Source organism: Rhipicephalus microplus, chromosome 6, assembly GCF_043290135.1.
Source record: "Rhipicephalus microplus isolate Deutch F79 chromosome 6, USDA_Rmic, whole genome shotgun sequence".
Lineage (NCBI taxonomy): Eukaryota > Metazoa > Arthropoda > Arachnida > Ixodida > Ixodidae > Rhipicephalus > Rhipicephalus microplus.
In genome coordinates, this window is record NC_134705.1 from 170,850,101 (window position 1) to 170,865,844 (window position 15,744).

The 15,744-nt window shown below is 51.8% G+C and overlaps 1 protein-coding gene across 1 annotated transcript in view; it reads right to left on the reverse strand.

The window, feature by feature from the left end:
• Window positions 1-15,744, reverse strand: part of LOC119168330 (uncharacterized) — a 30,791-nt gene extending 15,047 nt beyond the window's left edge. Inside the window, exon 1 of the mRNA XM_075865616.1 lies at window positions 15,493-15,744. Coding sequence (XP_075721731.1) covers window positions 15,493-15,742 — 250 coding nt within the window. The 5' untranslated portion in view covers window positions 15,743-15,744. The remainder of the gene's footprint in view (window positions 1-15,492) is intronic.

Consider the following 15,744-nt stretch of genomic DNA (forward strand, 5'->3'; position numbering starts at 1 on the left):
GGGACACCAGATTGTAATAATATCGTCAGCATATAAAGCGTGTCCGACATTAGGAACTTTAGAAAGGCTTGCCGACAGCTTGCGCATGGCTATGTTGAATAGAAGGGGGGAGATAACTGCCCCTTGGGGAGTACCCCTTCGTCCGAGTTTGAAAGGCTCCGAGACTGATTGTCCCAGTTTTATTGCCGCCGTCCGACTCTCAAGGAAAGATTCAACGAAGGAGAAGAATTTAACTCCCAGGTTCAAAGCCGATATCTCCTTAAAAATATAGTCGTGTTTGACAGTATCGAATGCTTTAGTGAGGTCCAGTGCGAGGACCCCTTTTACATCTTTGCTTGGAAAGTCAATTATTTGTGTTTTGAGGAGGAGCATGACATCTTGCGTGGAAAGTGAGGGCCTGAAACCTACCATATTATATGGAAATAGGTCATTCCTCTCGATGTAGCGCGATATCCTGTTGTGTACTGCATGTTCTGCCACTTTGCTAAGGCAAGAAGTAAGGGAGATCGGGCGGAGGTGATCTAAGCTGGGTGATTTACCTGGCTTGGGGATTAAGACCACTGTGGCTCTCTTCCAAGTTTCTGGTACGACGCCCTCCTCCCATACCCTGTTTATCTCCTTCACTAAGGCCTGAATGGCTTTGTCATCCAAATTTCTTAAGAGCTGATTCGTAACTCCATCGGGACCTGGGGCAGACCTTCCGTTTAGACTATGGAGCACTTCCCCGATCTCAGCTTCCGAGAAGGGAGCGTCCAACTCTGGGGAAGGCACACCCTCATACCGGTGGGGGACAGAAGTTGAGCTCTGGCTAAGCGGGAGGTACTTGTTGGCAAGTATCTGAAATTGGGAAGCTTCTGAGATGCCTGCCATTTTCTCCTTATTAATAAGTCGGTCTATGGCTAGTTTCTGATTGCCTTTGGATTGTCCATCATCTAGGAGGTGTTTGAAGAGGGTCCATTTGCCTCCTTTGCGCATTTTCCCGTCCGCAGCCGAGCAGGCGTCCCTCCATTGTTGTTTATGGAGTTCGGAGCAGTGCTCCTCAATATGCCGATTGAGCTCCGCAATCTTTTTCCGTAGCCTGCTATTTACCCTTTGTTTTTTCCATCTCACTATGAGAGAGCGTTTGGCGTCCAGGAGGTGCGCTAACCTTGCATCCATCCCCGGAGCATCAAATTCTGTTACTATTTCTTTGGTGGCCTTCTCGACATCCTTCTGGATTTGTACAAGAAGTTCACTGAAGGTGTCATGTACTGACTCATCTTCACCTCTGATTTGCCTAAAAAGGTCCCAGTCTGTATATTTATAGGTTCTTGGGGGTGGTGCTCTTATTTCCATCCGGAGTTCTATGATGCTGTGGTCGCTTCCCAAGTTCTCCTGTAAGTTGGACCACTCGACCACCGCATTTCTAGTGAAGCTGAGATCAGGCATCGTGTCTCTGGCGACCGAGTTTCCCAGCCTCGTGGGAAAACGCGGGTCAGAAATAAGCGTTAGGTTTAAGTCTATACTGGCTGCAACTAGATGGGCCCCTTTCTTTGTCCTCGTAACATAGCCCCAAGACGGATGGGGAGCGTTGAAATCCCCAGCTACTATTAAAGGGTATGATCTGGCGGCAGTTGCGACCACATGAAGGAGTGAGCGGATATTATGTTTATAAGCCGAAGGAGGGCTATACAGGTTAAAAACGAATATGTTGCTTCGGATTTTGCCGTTGGGGTTGATTTCAATTAATTGTGCCTCGAGACCGGATCTCTTATCCGAGTCGCAAATTTTGACTTCGTGCTGCTCAAAGGAGGTATCTTTCCTGACCAACGTGGCGATACCTCTGCCATTTGCGCCTTTTTGACTAATCGAACGGTAGCCCGAGAGAACTACCTTCTCGCTAAGTGTTTCCTGCAAGAGCAGGACGTGCGGCATTGACGCCTGTGCTTTGATGAGCTGCAGTAGAGCAGCTTTACGCCTTAAGAAACTTGCGCAATTCCACTGCCAGATAGTTATGTTTCCGGTTTGGCTCGCCATTTTGAATATTATTGAAGGAACATAGCCTGCAGCGAACTCGTAGCGTCCGAATCCTGCTGTACTATCTTGGCTTTTGCAATCGTACCAGTGTTGGTCGTCTTGAGTTTGCTAGAGTCAATCATTTTCATTTTAGATTCGAGGATTCCTACTCGACGTGTCAGGTGGGAGACGCTCCCGTCCATACGTTCGATTGTGCTAGATTGAATGGCTAAGGCCTCTCTCACCTGCTTGAGCGATTCCTCAATCGCCGTTAAAGACGCGAGTACATTTTTCTCAGGGACCTGAGCGGGGGACTCGTCACTTTGCATCGCCACGCTTTCCGCGATCGCGGGGGGCGAAACGGCCTTGCGCTTATTCGACCCTCCTGCTTGAACCGGTATGGGTGTGGCTACTTCACGGGGTTCACGCGAGTTGCGGAAGAGCTCGAACTCGGTCCTCAGCGTTCGCAGTGCTTCTTTAAGTTCTGCATTTTCTTTTTTAAGCATTAAAATCTCTGATTGTTCTCTTTTTTGCTCTAGTAAAATGCCCTGCGTTACCTTTTGGCCGCTTGGGATGTTCATCCTGGCCTTGTCCGCCCAAGACATTTGCTTCTGAACGCGGCCCTTGGAACCCGATCGTCCTCTCGAACGGGAGCGACTGCTGCCCTTGTCACGCCCTCTGGAGCGAGAGCGCGATTTGATGCCGGAGCGTCCTCTGCAGCGGGAGCGTCCTCTAGATGCCGATCTGCTGCAATGAGCGCTGGAGAATGATTCTTCTTCCGCCAGTCCTTCTTCTCCTCCAGCTGTGTCGGAGCCACGCTGCGCGCGCCTACGGCGGTGCCGCCGTCTTTGGCGCACGATGTAGGGCATCTGGAAGCGCTTTCTGCACTTGCGGTCCGCCGTTGGGTGCGCTCCGCCACAGATGGCACACGTGGGATCACACTGATGATCCGGTGATGGTGACTGCATGCCGCATCCGCGGCATTTCTTCTGTTCATCGCCCTTGGGGCAAACATCAGACCTGTGGCCCAAATCACCACATGCATAGCACACGTCCACTTGCCTGCGATACAAGGAACAAGGGTATCGAACACCATCACACACGACGTGCTGGGGGACCTTTTGTCCGTCAAACAACACGATCACTGTTGGTGTCTTCTTGATTCTTCGAACCCCCAGAGCGTCAGGGTTCCTCCGGTTGACGATCATCTCTGTCAGTTCTGCGTCACTGAGATCCACATTGATTCCACGGATCACTCCTTTACATGTGTTGTCAGACGCAGCCACGTAAGCCGCCAAGCCTATGACAGTCGAGCCCATACTTATCTCTTGGACCCTGGCGTAGGCGCGCGCATTCGCCTCGAACGGCGTGGCAACGACGAAAATGTTCTGGAAGGGGTTCGTGCACAGCGTGTCGTCGAACACCTGCTCTGCTGTTAGGGAAGCCGCCTTTGCGAGCGAGCGCTTGAAGATAAGAAGGTCTGTCTTCTTGACATCCATCCCTCCACGTGGCCGTATAATGGTCTTAAAGTGATCCCTGGGAAGGTTTGGGATCCTGGAAGCTTTCACAACACGCCTCAACACGTTCTGTGAGGCGGCAGTGCGGGAGCCGCCTTTACCGCTTCCTGTCGCTGACGTGGGCGCATTACCAGCGTTACAATCCGCCCGCTCGGCAAGTTTCTTCTTCTTGCTGGCTACTTCAATCCTTCCCGCGCACTCCGCTTCTTCCGGATTGATGTCCATGCCTTCTAAAACCGACACATTGGGGTTGGAGGCCATTCTTCAGCTCGACGACGCCTTAGGCGTCGTCGCGACGCTGTTGCAGCACCCGAGAAACGCGTCGACGCGCGAGGCGTCTGCGTGGCGTGGGTAAAAGTCCTGGGGATGTCCAAAAATTTCACCCACCGGTAAGATGTTGGTATCTGCTGGTTCACTACAACAAACGGCGTCGAATGATGCACAGTTCTTGCTAGTTGAGGCAAAAAATCCGTGCCAGAACACTTGAACAATCGGGAGCCGACGTGTTCCCACATCCGCACTGGACGAGCGCCCCCTGGCGAGTCCCTAAATCGCATTTACTTATTTTCGTGAAAGTAATGTACCATTCGCACGTTTGAGATGGGTGCTTTCACAACACACAGATATGTTGGTGCTATACTTTGTGGTCGAAAAACGTTGACGTTCTGCGTGATTTCGGCAAAGATTTCGACATCACTATCTGTACAACATATTATTTGAAATAGGGACTACGAACTTCTTATGGCATTTATGTTAGCAGTGGAAACTCATCTAAGGTTGCAACTCGGTTGCGAAATTGCGATCGTCCAGTCCACTTCATTCTCGTGTCTCGTTTTTACCGCCGTTATAATTTTCCTAAATCTTTGACCAACGAGCCCCCCATCATATGTTTTTAGAATGAAAACTATATGTATACGTGGTGTGGCTATCTTGCACAAATCAATAGCAGGTAAGCCGCAGTTCTGTAGGCGGTGCTTGGATTGATTCTTTGGTTATGACCGACTATAGCTGACTCTAAACCTTGACTAATATTAGTACCTTGACACCTTTTCTCTAGGGGTGTCGAAGTATATACGCCCCTTGTGGCTCTATACTGGAACTGCACCTCCCTTCACTCAGCGTCAACTTACCGCGGCATCGGCGCGATGACTACGGGGATGAGGCTTCCGCATATTCGTGTTGGAACGCACGTATGGTATGGCAGTGGGTAGCTGATTTCAGTTTTGTCTCGCTCACTTCGTTAACGCGTTCACAAAGTCAGATACGCACAAAAAAAAAGCGATTAGGAGGAACAATTCGAGCGTTGGGGGTACATTTTAGTGGGAATTCACCGCGTTCGGGGCCATACAAAGAACCACCACGTCATAGACGCCATGCTCAACTTCGGAAGGAGATCAAAAGCTTTAGATAGAATAGACAATCGCCAATTGTCGGAAGAAAGGGTATTAGGACACTGGCCGAGACCGTCCTCTGCACGCAAGGCACTGAGAGCGTTGTTGCGCTTTCTGCGGGCAAGTGGTCTTAGAGACAGACTGTAAACAGTGTCGTGGATCGTCTGATGACCTTCTCTCTCTCTCTTTTTTTTTACGTCTCTTTTCTCTCATCCTTTATCCCCTTACCCCCTTCCCCAGTACAGGGTAGCCAGCCGGTCTTAGAACTGGCTAGCCTCCCTGTCCTTCCTCATTTATTCCTCCTCCTCCTCCTTCTTCAGAAGGAGACATACCCTCTAAAAATTGGGGGAAAAAATGAGGAATTCTTGTAAAGGCAATAAAAAGTCTACCTGCGAGTTCCTGCTACTACTATTGGAGCCTCATTATAAACAAAGCGTCGTTTACTTGAGCAAGGTGAATGCGAAACAAGCAATAAACTTAGGTATTATTATTATAAAATGCGAAGCATTTCTTAACGAGCTTCGGCGACTTTGAGCGTATCTATGTATCTATCTATCTATCTAGCCGCCTACGACTTTCAGCTATCCTGGCCGTTTCGTTAATGGTATCAATACCAAATTTGGTGTGGCATAACATGACGGTATTACAAGCATAATTGACTAGTCAGAACATGACTATCATTATATATGTCATTAAAGTCATGATTTATATTTCAAGGTCTTGCTGCTCTCGCGGCGGTTTCCTTCGCATGACATGTTGCAAAATTGGCATGGTATGACGTGACTGCACGGTGAACACAAGTGACAGATCCTAACGTTGAAATCATAACATGCGTGTCATGTAGGTCAGATTCATGACTTCGCGTCACGCTCATGGCACGCTCGCAGTCATTTCGCTAGCTTCACATATACCAAATTCGGTGTTACGCGACGTGGATGGGGGACCAAGGTATGTGACTGGTGCAAACATGATAATAATGATATGCATGTCATGAAAAAACGTGACTACGTGCCACGCTCATGACGCGCTCGCGGCCGTTTCGCTAGCTTCGATCGATTGATTGATCTGTGGGGTTTAACGTCCCAAAACCACCATTTGATTATGAGAGACGCCGTATTGGAGGGCTCCGGAAATTTTGACCACCTGGGGTTCTTTAACGTACACCCAAATCTGAGTACACGGGCCTACAACATTTCCGCCTCCATCGGAAATGCAGCCGCCACAGCCGGGATTTGATCCCGCGACCTGCGGGTCAGCAGCCGAGTACCTTAGCCACTAGACCACCGTGGCGGGGCGATTTCGCTAGCTTCACATACACCAAATTTGGTATTACAAGACGCGAATGTATGACGAAGGTATATGACTGGTTCAAACATGATAATCATGAGATGCGTGTCATGTAACAACGTGACTACAGCCACACTCATGATGCGCTCACGGTCGTTTCGCTATCTTCACATGCACCAAATTCGGTATTACGTGACGCCAACGGATGACGTATGTAAATGACACGTTCAAACATGATGATCATGACATGCCTGTCATGTAACAACAAGACTACATACATGCCACACTCATGATGCGGTCGCGGCCGTTTTGCTCGCTTCACATATGCCAAATTTGGTATTACGTCATGTGAATGGAATGGTGAAGGTATGTGTGACTGGTGCAAACATGATAATCATGAGATGCGCGTCATGTGAGAACATGACTTGTTGCCACACTCAAGGCGCCAAAACACTTCGACGAGACCCGACGCTGGCGTTCGTTTGGCGGTGTCACGCTGGCGATGCCACGCCAGGCGCCAATCTGCCTGGCACGTACTCGCAGGCGCACGCCGCGGTGCGTTGCTATGACGCTTGCGCGTTTGAGCGCGCCCGACGTCCATCCGTCACGAAGCTAAGCAGACGCGGTGCTGTCTATAGTCGTCGGGGCGGCGCTGCGAGCGCTCGATGGTGACGGACGCACTCCACATCGCCTCCGTAGATTTTCTGCTATTTCTGCGGACATCCACCTTGGTACCCCTGAAACTTGGATTTATCGTCACCACCAAGTTCTCCGCTTCGCCGGGGGGCGCTGCGAGCGCTCGATGGTGACGGACGCACTCCACATCGCCTCCGTAGATTTTCTGCTATTTCTGCGGACATCCACCTTGGTACCCATGAAACTTGGATTTATCGTCACCACCAAGTTCTCCGCTTCGCCGGGGGGCGCTGCGAGCGCTCGATGGTGACGGACGCACTCCACATCGCCTCCGTAGATTTTCTGCTATTTCTGCGGACATCCACCTTGGTACCCCTGAAACTTGGATTTATCGTCACCGCCAAGTTCTCCGCTTCGCCTAGACAACACCTTCGTCCAGGTGGGTCCAGTTTTGACAACTTGAGGGACGTCCTTCACTCCCGGCTACAACGCCGCCTCGCTAAGGGCTCTCAGCCCGGCGATGGCGGCCGCTAACGTGGTTACGGGCTATGATCCTACCTCAAGCCAAATGCTGTCTATGGAGATTTCATCCTCCGAAAACACCATGCCATCAGAAGATGAATACCTCGACGACATGGTGAGACTGTGGCAACGCAAGCAAGCGAAATCGAAGCCCGCGTCTCAACAACAACGAGACGCCACAGCGGGCCACCATTCCCCAGCCTTGCAAGGAACGGCGGCGCGCCATCCCTCCGGTGGTGTGCTTACCTCTGCTCCGTCCTCGCAGCCAGCGAAGCAACGCAAGTGGCGTCCGCGTCAAACTCCTCGCCTCTCTCGCGACGACTACATCGTAGGAGTTAAACCTCGCGTTCCCTGCGAGCTACGCACATTTGTCCCGGCCGATCGCGCGGGCGACGCCATCCGCAGCTACCTCGGCGACCGGACTACCACGCAAATTCAAATGTGGCCAATCTGGGAACAGAACATCTTGGTCTGTAGCACCACCATTTTGCCTATGGCACAGCGACTCCTCGGGGACTTCCAGCTGCAAGTGGGGGATCAGCAGCTGCCCGTTCGAGGCCACGCCAAGGCACCAGGGGATACATGCAGGGGCGTCATCAACGTAAACCCTGCTGAAAGCCCGGAAAAGATAAAGTCTGAACTGTATTGGCCTCGAGGTACTATCCTTGCGGTCCGCAAACTCGGAGATTCCGCGGCGGCGGTGGTGACTTTCGAGGGCACGAAGTTACCCCGCTTCCTCTTCTACCACTGCGTGGCGACGTACATCCGCGCCTACAAGAAAACGGTCCCGGTTTGCACCAAGTGCGGTACCATCGGCCATCGACCACCTCAGTGTCCTCACCCCGCTCCAACGCAGTGTGCCAAATGTGGAACCCCCGCACCTGCAGGTCTCAATGCCCACGACTTCCACCCCAAGTGCCTCCTCTGCCACGGCGCCCATGAGACTGGGACCAGTGGCTGCACGGCAAAATATCGAAAATATCGGAAACGCAAGCAGCCCTCAACATCTGCTCGAGGGACCACCTCAAGTTCGTCACAGCCAGACAGCGGCACCAACCTGCATCAGTCGGCTCCACCACTCCACGCCGACACTCAGGCATTCCCACCGCTCGAAGCACCAGCGGTGGTACCTCAGGTGAGCAGTTGGGCAGGGAAAGCTGCTTCTAAGCCTCTCTCACCCCCTTCTGTCGATCCTCCTTCTCCCGAACTTGCGGCCCTTCGCCAGCAAGTTGCGGCACTTCAAAAGCAAAATTCTCTTTTAACTAAACAACTCGAACTCTTAAATAAGCGACTTCAACCCCAACAACAGTGCACTGCAAGGCCATCCGTTATTGCCTCCTCTGTCCAGGCGGCTACACCAGCTACAACCAAGCTTAGTCCTGGCGCTAAGCCCACTCAGATTAAACCGCCGGTTCAAGCAACCATTTGTACTCAAGCACTCGGAACCGGTGCCACATCTACTCCAGAAGCTCTTGAGGCTCCTGGGGCACCTCAGGTTATCTGGCCCGCTAACCAAACTCTCCCTAGCGAAGAGCGCACCCCGCGCGTAGAGGAACGCCTCACGCGCGTCGAAGCTTCGATTAATCACCTCCTCACCAGCTTCTCGGTCCAACGCATAGTAGTAGAGGTTACCCAGGCTATTCAAGCCTGGGCAATCACCCAGTTTCAACCCAAGGCATCGCGTTCCCGCTCCTGCTCGGTGAGCAGTGAGGGTACAGCTCCACGGCGTCGTCGTAAGGTGGCTACCACCACCCCGCCGTCGGACAACCCGGCCTCCGTGCCCCTCCCTGCCTCTGAGGATTCCGAGCGGGACATGGAGGACCAAATATAAAAAAATAAAACCTAGGACAGTCAAGATGGCTGCCAATCGTACGTCCCGTTCAAACATTGCGTCTAAATTCGAGATCATACAGTGGAACCCTGGAGGCTTCGGGAACAGGCGAAAGCGTTCACATCTTTCCCTTTTCCTCAGCTCACTTGGCTTTCAGCCGGCCGTCTTGGCGCTCCAGGAATCTGGCCCTGCTTCATCCCTTTCTGGATACTGCTCCTATGTAGGCGGCACCACCACATGCCTCCTCGTGCATAAAGCTTACACGGCGATACAGATCGACCTCGATCTGGATCTTCCTTACGACTACTGCATGATATCAGTGCTGTCTCAGCGGAGGGGCCAACTATCAATACATATCTTAAACGTGTACTGTCCCCCTCGCCTTTCGAGGGCTTCGTTTGCGCATCTCTTCCATCGGGCACTGCATATAGCGGCCCGACAACCACTGGTGATTGTCGGGGACTTTAATGCCCCCAGCCCTCACTGGGGTTACCACTACGAGAAGGCCCGGGGCAGAGAGCTCAAGGAGCTCATTTCCTCGCTGAGCCTGACGCTTCTTGCCGATCCGGCACAACCCACACGTTCCGGCAACTCGGTCACGCGAGACACATGCCCCGACTTCTCCCTCACCCGTCACATCCGCGATGCTACATGGGAAAATTTAGGCGAAAACCTAGGCAGCGATCACTTTTTACTCCGCATTTCGTTCACACCGCGGCAGAAAATGCGCCAACACTGGGGCCAAGCCCGTCTCACAGATTGGACTCAGTTCAGAATGCAACCATTCTCCGCCGGCCTCTCCTCGACCGAATATGCAGCGTGGGCATCATACGCTCTTCATATGAAACAAGCGAACACTCGCACCCTTGCAACCTCTAATTTGACTCCTGCAATCGATCCACACCTCCTACATCTTTGGCACGCTCGCCGCGGGCTCATAAGGCACTGGAAACGCAACAAACTTAATCGGAAACTTCGCGCTCGCATTGAGGCGCTCACTGCAGAGGCGGCCGCATACTCCGCACAACTTTCCGATGCTAACTGGGCAGACACCTGTTCGAAGGCTGCAAACCAGATGAGCTCTAAGAGTGCGTGGCGACTCTTTAGAAGCCTTCTCGATCCCTGCACCACCAGGGGAGAAACGCAACGCCAGCTCCACCGTGTTCTGCATGCATTTCAGGGCACTACGGATGAACTCGCGCGAGAACTTTGTGACCGCTACATCTGCCGCACAATTGATCCCGCAGGCCCAGCATATACGTATGCCGGCGCCCCTAACACCGACCTCGACGCCCCATACACGCTTTCTGATTTACGATTTGCACTCACGAAAATGCGACGGGGCACGGCCCCTGGACGCGACGGAATCACAGTATCGCTCCTGGCAAATCTTCCCGACCAAGCACACCTCTCGCTACTCCAGCTTATAAATTCGATATGGGACGGTTCTCCGCTTCCAACAGAATGGACCACATCGGTCGTGACATTCATTCCCAAATCGGCAAAGTCCGTTAGTATTGAGGCACTGAGACCTATCTCACTTACGTCTTGCGCAGGCAAACTCATGGAAACCATGGATCGCGAACGCCTTTCCGCCTACTTGGAGGCCAGGAGCACCTTTGTCGACACGATGTTTGGCTTTCGCCCACATCTGTCGGCGCAGGACGTCCTGCTCCAGCTTCAACACGATATCATAGAGCCGACTACTATGCGCCATAACGATAAAGCCGTGCTCGCTCTCGATCTCCGCGGGGCGTTCGACAACGTCAAACACAGCACTATACTCACTAACCTGTCTACCACAAACTGCGGGCAGAAGACTTTCAACTACATTCGCGCCTTTCTATCACATCGCACCGCCTTCATTCGCCTTAATTCTACCGAACACGGCCCATACTTATTAGGCACGCGGGGTACACCTCAAGGGGCAGTCCTGTCTCCTCTGCTTTTTAACCTGGCGATGATGAACCTCCCCTTTCTTCTAAGCGAGGTCGAGGGAATACAACACGCACTATATGCGGACGATATCACAATCTAGACCAACACCGGCTCCTTAGCGCAAATCGAAGAACGCCTGCAAAAGGCTGCCCTTCTGGTGGACACCTACGCAGGTTCATGCAGCCTGGAGTGCTCTCCAGCTAAATCGGCTCTTCTTTCAGTCTCTCCGCTACCGCCGCCTCAAATTTTACTTCCGTCCGGGCCCGTCCCGTCAGTGCAAAATATTCGGGTTCTTGGCCTTCACCTCACATCGTCCTTGGATCCAAAGGGCACAATAGCAGGCCTCAGACGCACCAGCGAACCGGTGAGCCGCATGATACAGCGAGTTTCTACCAAGCGCGGCGGCCTCCGCGGGTCTCAGTCCCTCCGATTGGCCCACGCGTTTGTGACCAGTCGCGTCCTCTACGCCTTGCCTTACCTTCGCCTGCGTCGTCGACACGAGCACCAGCTGGACGTCCTTCTTCGTTCAGTATACAAACGCGCTCTGGACCTACCTATTGCAACTTCCAACAGCCGATTCACGGCTCTGGGGGTACACAACACCTTTGCAGAGATGCGCGAAGCTCATCGCGTTAACCAAATCAATCGACTGTCACAGACGCCTTCAGGGCGCCGTCTTCTACACAGACTTGGCCTTAACCCGATATCTGACCAAGACCCTCTGCAGCCGGTACCAGAGCTCTGGCGTCAAAAGCTATGGGTGGAACCTCTACCCCATAATATGAACCCTGACCTCCATCCTAGCCGTAGACTAGCACGCGCCGCGGCCCTTCATACCCGACACTCCGATCGTCCTGGTGTTTTCTACGTGGACGTCTCGGCTCCCTCCCCCTCGGGTCACTTCACGGCTGCCGTGATTACAGAGGGCAAACACGCAGATGGCCTCTCCTTTCGAGCAGACACAGTAACGCATGCTGAAGAGGTTGCCATAGCTTTGGCCGCCTGTCACCCTGCCTCACGCACCATCCTGACGGACTCGCGCTCGGCCTGTTCTCAGTACCTTCAGGGTTCCATTGCTCCGCTGGCGGCTAGCCTACTACAGGCAGCCTCTTGGCGCTTTAACCCTCATCCCATTCGTATAGTGTGGACCCCAGGCCACTCGGGCCTGCCCGGCAACGAGGCGGCAAATGCCGCTGCCCGCGCTTCTCCTGTCCGGGTCGTTGCCCCTCCATGTCCCGAGACGGAATCTGGCAATACCAACCTGACGCGCTTTCGCGAAATTTTGGCTTATTACCGGGCTTCGCGCCGCCTCTACCCGGACCCCGCACGCGGTTTGGAGAAAGCGGACGAACGACTGCTACGCCGCCTGCAGACGAACACCTTTATCAGTCCGGCGGTCGCCAGGCACTTTTTGCCGGAAATCAATGGCACCTGCTCGACCTGTCATGTGCTCGCCGACACATATCACGTCGTAGCATCGTGCCCAGTTAATACCGTCCCTTTCTCATCCCCTTTTCCTATCCCAACTAGAGAGGCTTGGGAGGAGCACCTGCTCGGCTGCTCTACCTTGGCTGCACAACGCTCCTTGGTGGAGCGCGCACGGGCAGCTTCCAGCTCCACTGGCGTCCCGGAATAGGGTCTTGCCACTCTAGCACGCCGATGGGCCACGTCGGCACTCTCTAGTAAACTTTTTCTGAAATAAATGTTTTTTACCACCACTACCTAGTCGTCGGCGCGAAATGCAACATGTCGCACTTCGACATGGTTGCCGCCAGGCCTCGCTGACAAACGCTGGTCACGCCTGGTGTCAAACAATAGAGAGTTTTAGTATTGCGTACGCTGTGTACGTGGCGGCGTTGCGTACGTAAGGACGCCAAGTTCTGCATAGTGCGCATGCGCAGACCACAACGCGCACGTATCACGTTACGTACGCAGCCGCTACGTACGCACGCATGAGACTGATGAGGTGATCGTATGAGGTGATCGATACGTATGAGGTGATCGCGCCGATCTCGAACAAGTTCGCGACAGCGCGAGACTTCGTTTTGCAAAATGGCGGCATCGTAGGCAAGCACCGACCGGCTCTGTGGTAGGGTGGCTGGAATATCTGTGGCTTAAAATATGGCCATAATCTGGCTATAACACTTGGATTGGCTCACATTGGCTGTCAACAACACGTACTTCTATTTTGATCTACCAGATGGCGCAACACGCTTCACGCTCGTTACGTACGCGGGTTCTACGGCGTACTAAAAGCCGATTAGTGGCAAAGGACGCCACGTAACGCAAGGCGCTTGCGTGATGCGTACGTAGCACCGTTCCGCAGTACTAAAACTCTCTAATAGAGTACTCGCGTTTTGCTAGCGTAGCGTCGCTGTAGCCAGCATGGGCGCGCGTCGACGTTACGCAAGCTGGCCGCCGTTTCGCTAGCTTCACGTATACCAAGTTTGGCGTTACGGGACGTGAATGGACGACGAAGGTATGTGACACGTCCGAATATGATAATCGCGATATTCGTGTCGTGTAAAACATTACTACATGTTACGCTCATCGCGTGCTCGCGGCTGTTTCGCTAGCTGCACATATATACCAAATTCGGTATCGGGTGACGTGAATAGATGACGAAGGTGAATGACACGTCCAAACGCGATAATCATGAGATGAAAGTCGCGTACGGCATCATTTACTTCCGCCTCGTATTGTTGTCCTGATTTTTAAGTTACGTATCAAGCTTCCTAATTCGTGCTTCGCATATCAGTGATTCCCTCTGTACGTGGGATCTGCCAATTTATTATTATTATTATTATTATTATTATTATTATTATTATTATTATTATTATTATTATTATTATTATTATTATTATTATTATTATTATGCTTTCATAACCTACTGATGTCACGAGGGGGACGAGCGGGCAGCCCACTGCCTTCAGAAAACACTGCCGAGTGCATCAGTCTATTCCTTTATTAGCTTAAGCAAGTGCCTGCAGCGCTTCCATCGTTTGGGGGGGGGGGGGGGGCACATATTTCTGAATTTTTGTCCGAGTATATATGCCTATTTAAACCTACAATCTCACTTATGTTCTGTCCGTTACTGAGAGAGACTGTAGATTATGCCACTAAATGTCATCCACTCCCAAATATTATCTTAATTCAAGGTCGGGACGGGTGTTCGAAAAAAGCGTTGAGCCATGCACCTACCCATGCATTAATCCGCCTGTTAACCTATTCATCCATCAGCCACCTTTGATATGAAGATTCATCCAAATAAACATCTATCTATATATATGTCTGTCTGTCTGTCTGTCTGTCTGTCTGTCTGTCTGTCTGTCTGTCTGTCTGTCTGTCTGTCTGTCTGTCTGTCTGTCTGTCTGTCTGTCCGCTTGTCTGTCTGTCTGTCTGTCTGTCTGTCTGTCTGTCTGTCTGTCTGTCTATGTATCTATCTATCTATATTATATTACAAGTATTGCCACCTCACACTCCTTTGGTTGAAATTCATCCGTGGTGAGTTAGCGTTGGACGCCTCGATGAAGGTCAGAACCGTTTAAACACGTTCAAATATCTAATTTATTTGCATATAATATCTTAATGCATTTCGGTGGCGAAGCCGAACAATGACTGTTAGAATGAGTGCCCGTAAGGATCTAAGCTAAGAGAAGAACCCTCTTTTTTTTTAAGTTAAGCATTGTTTATTCTGACCGCAACGGCCATAAAACAAGGCAGCCCAGCTTTCCCGTGGCCTTGCTGTAAATTAATTTGCGTCATGATTACTTTGCGCATGCCCATCCACATCCGATTCTACCCATCACTTTTCACACGTTATATAATGCAGTCTCCTCTAACAACAGTGAGGTAGTTTGTTTCCGCCATACCACGTACGCAGTACAACGCTAGAAGACATTCCGGGCCAGTTTTGAGAGTGTATAGGCTGTTGCTCAACTCGTGCTCTGCCCGATTCGAGAATATGAAAAGTCACTTTTGATTGTGGGCCATCCAAGTTTCGAGGCTAGCTGAATTAAAGTCATTCTTGTTGTGCGCTGAAGTTGCATAGGAGGTACATTAACCCAATTCAGCATATGGTTCAAGCCAATTCTCACCACATTCTAGCTAGATTTAGCAACCGTGAAATTCCGCTAGAGTAATTCAAAGGTCAAACTTCGGCTTCATTATAGCATGTACGCACTTCCGACGTATTTACCATGCAGTTTCATTAATACTCGACATGGTCATTCATAAATAGTACATTACTTGTTGTGTTGGGATGACTGAATGTTCCACCGCTGAGCCCAACTGAAATCTGATGCTCTAAGGTCCGTGAATTACCAATACCTAGGACAAAGTGGTCCCGCCCAGTAAATCTGGCTGTATTACTCACAAACGCAGCAGACTCCGTCCTCGCAACGTCCCATGGGCGTTCCGCCCCGGTTCAAGCATTGGACGGCATCGTAGCAGGTGCCGTCACGGCCGTCAGCCGCCCGGCAAATCTCCTGGTCGGCCCCTTCTTTGAGTAGCAGGTCGTGGTGGCGGTGGTGTGCGGATGAAGAGGACGATGGTGAACCCGACCCTTGCCGGTGCGGGTTGTAGTAGTACGTTGTGGCCAATAGCGGTGAGTTTGAGTTCAGCATGG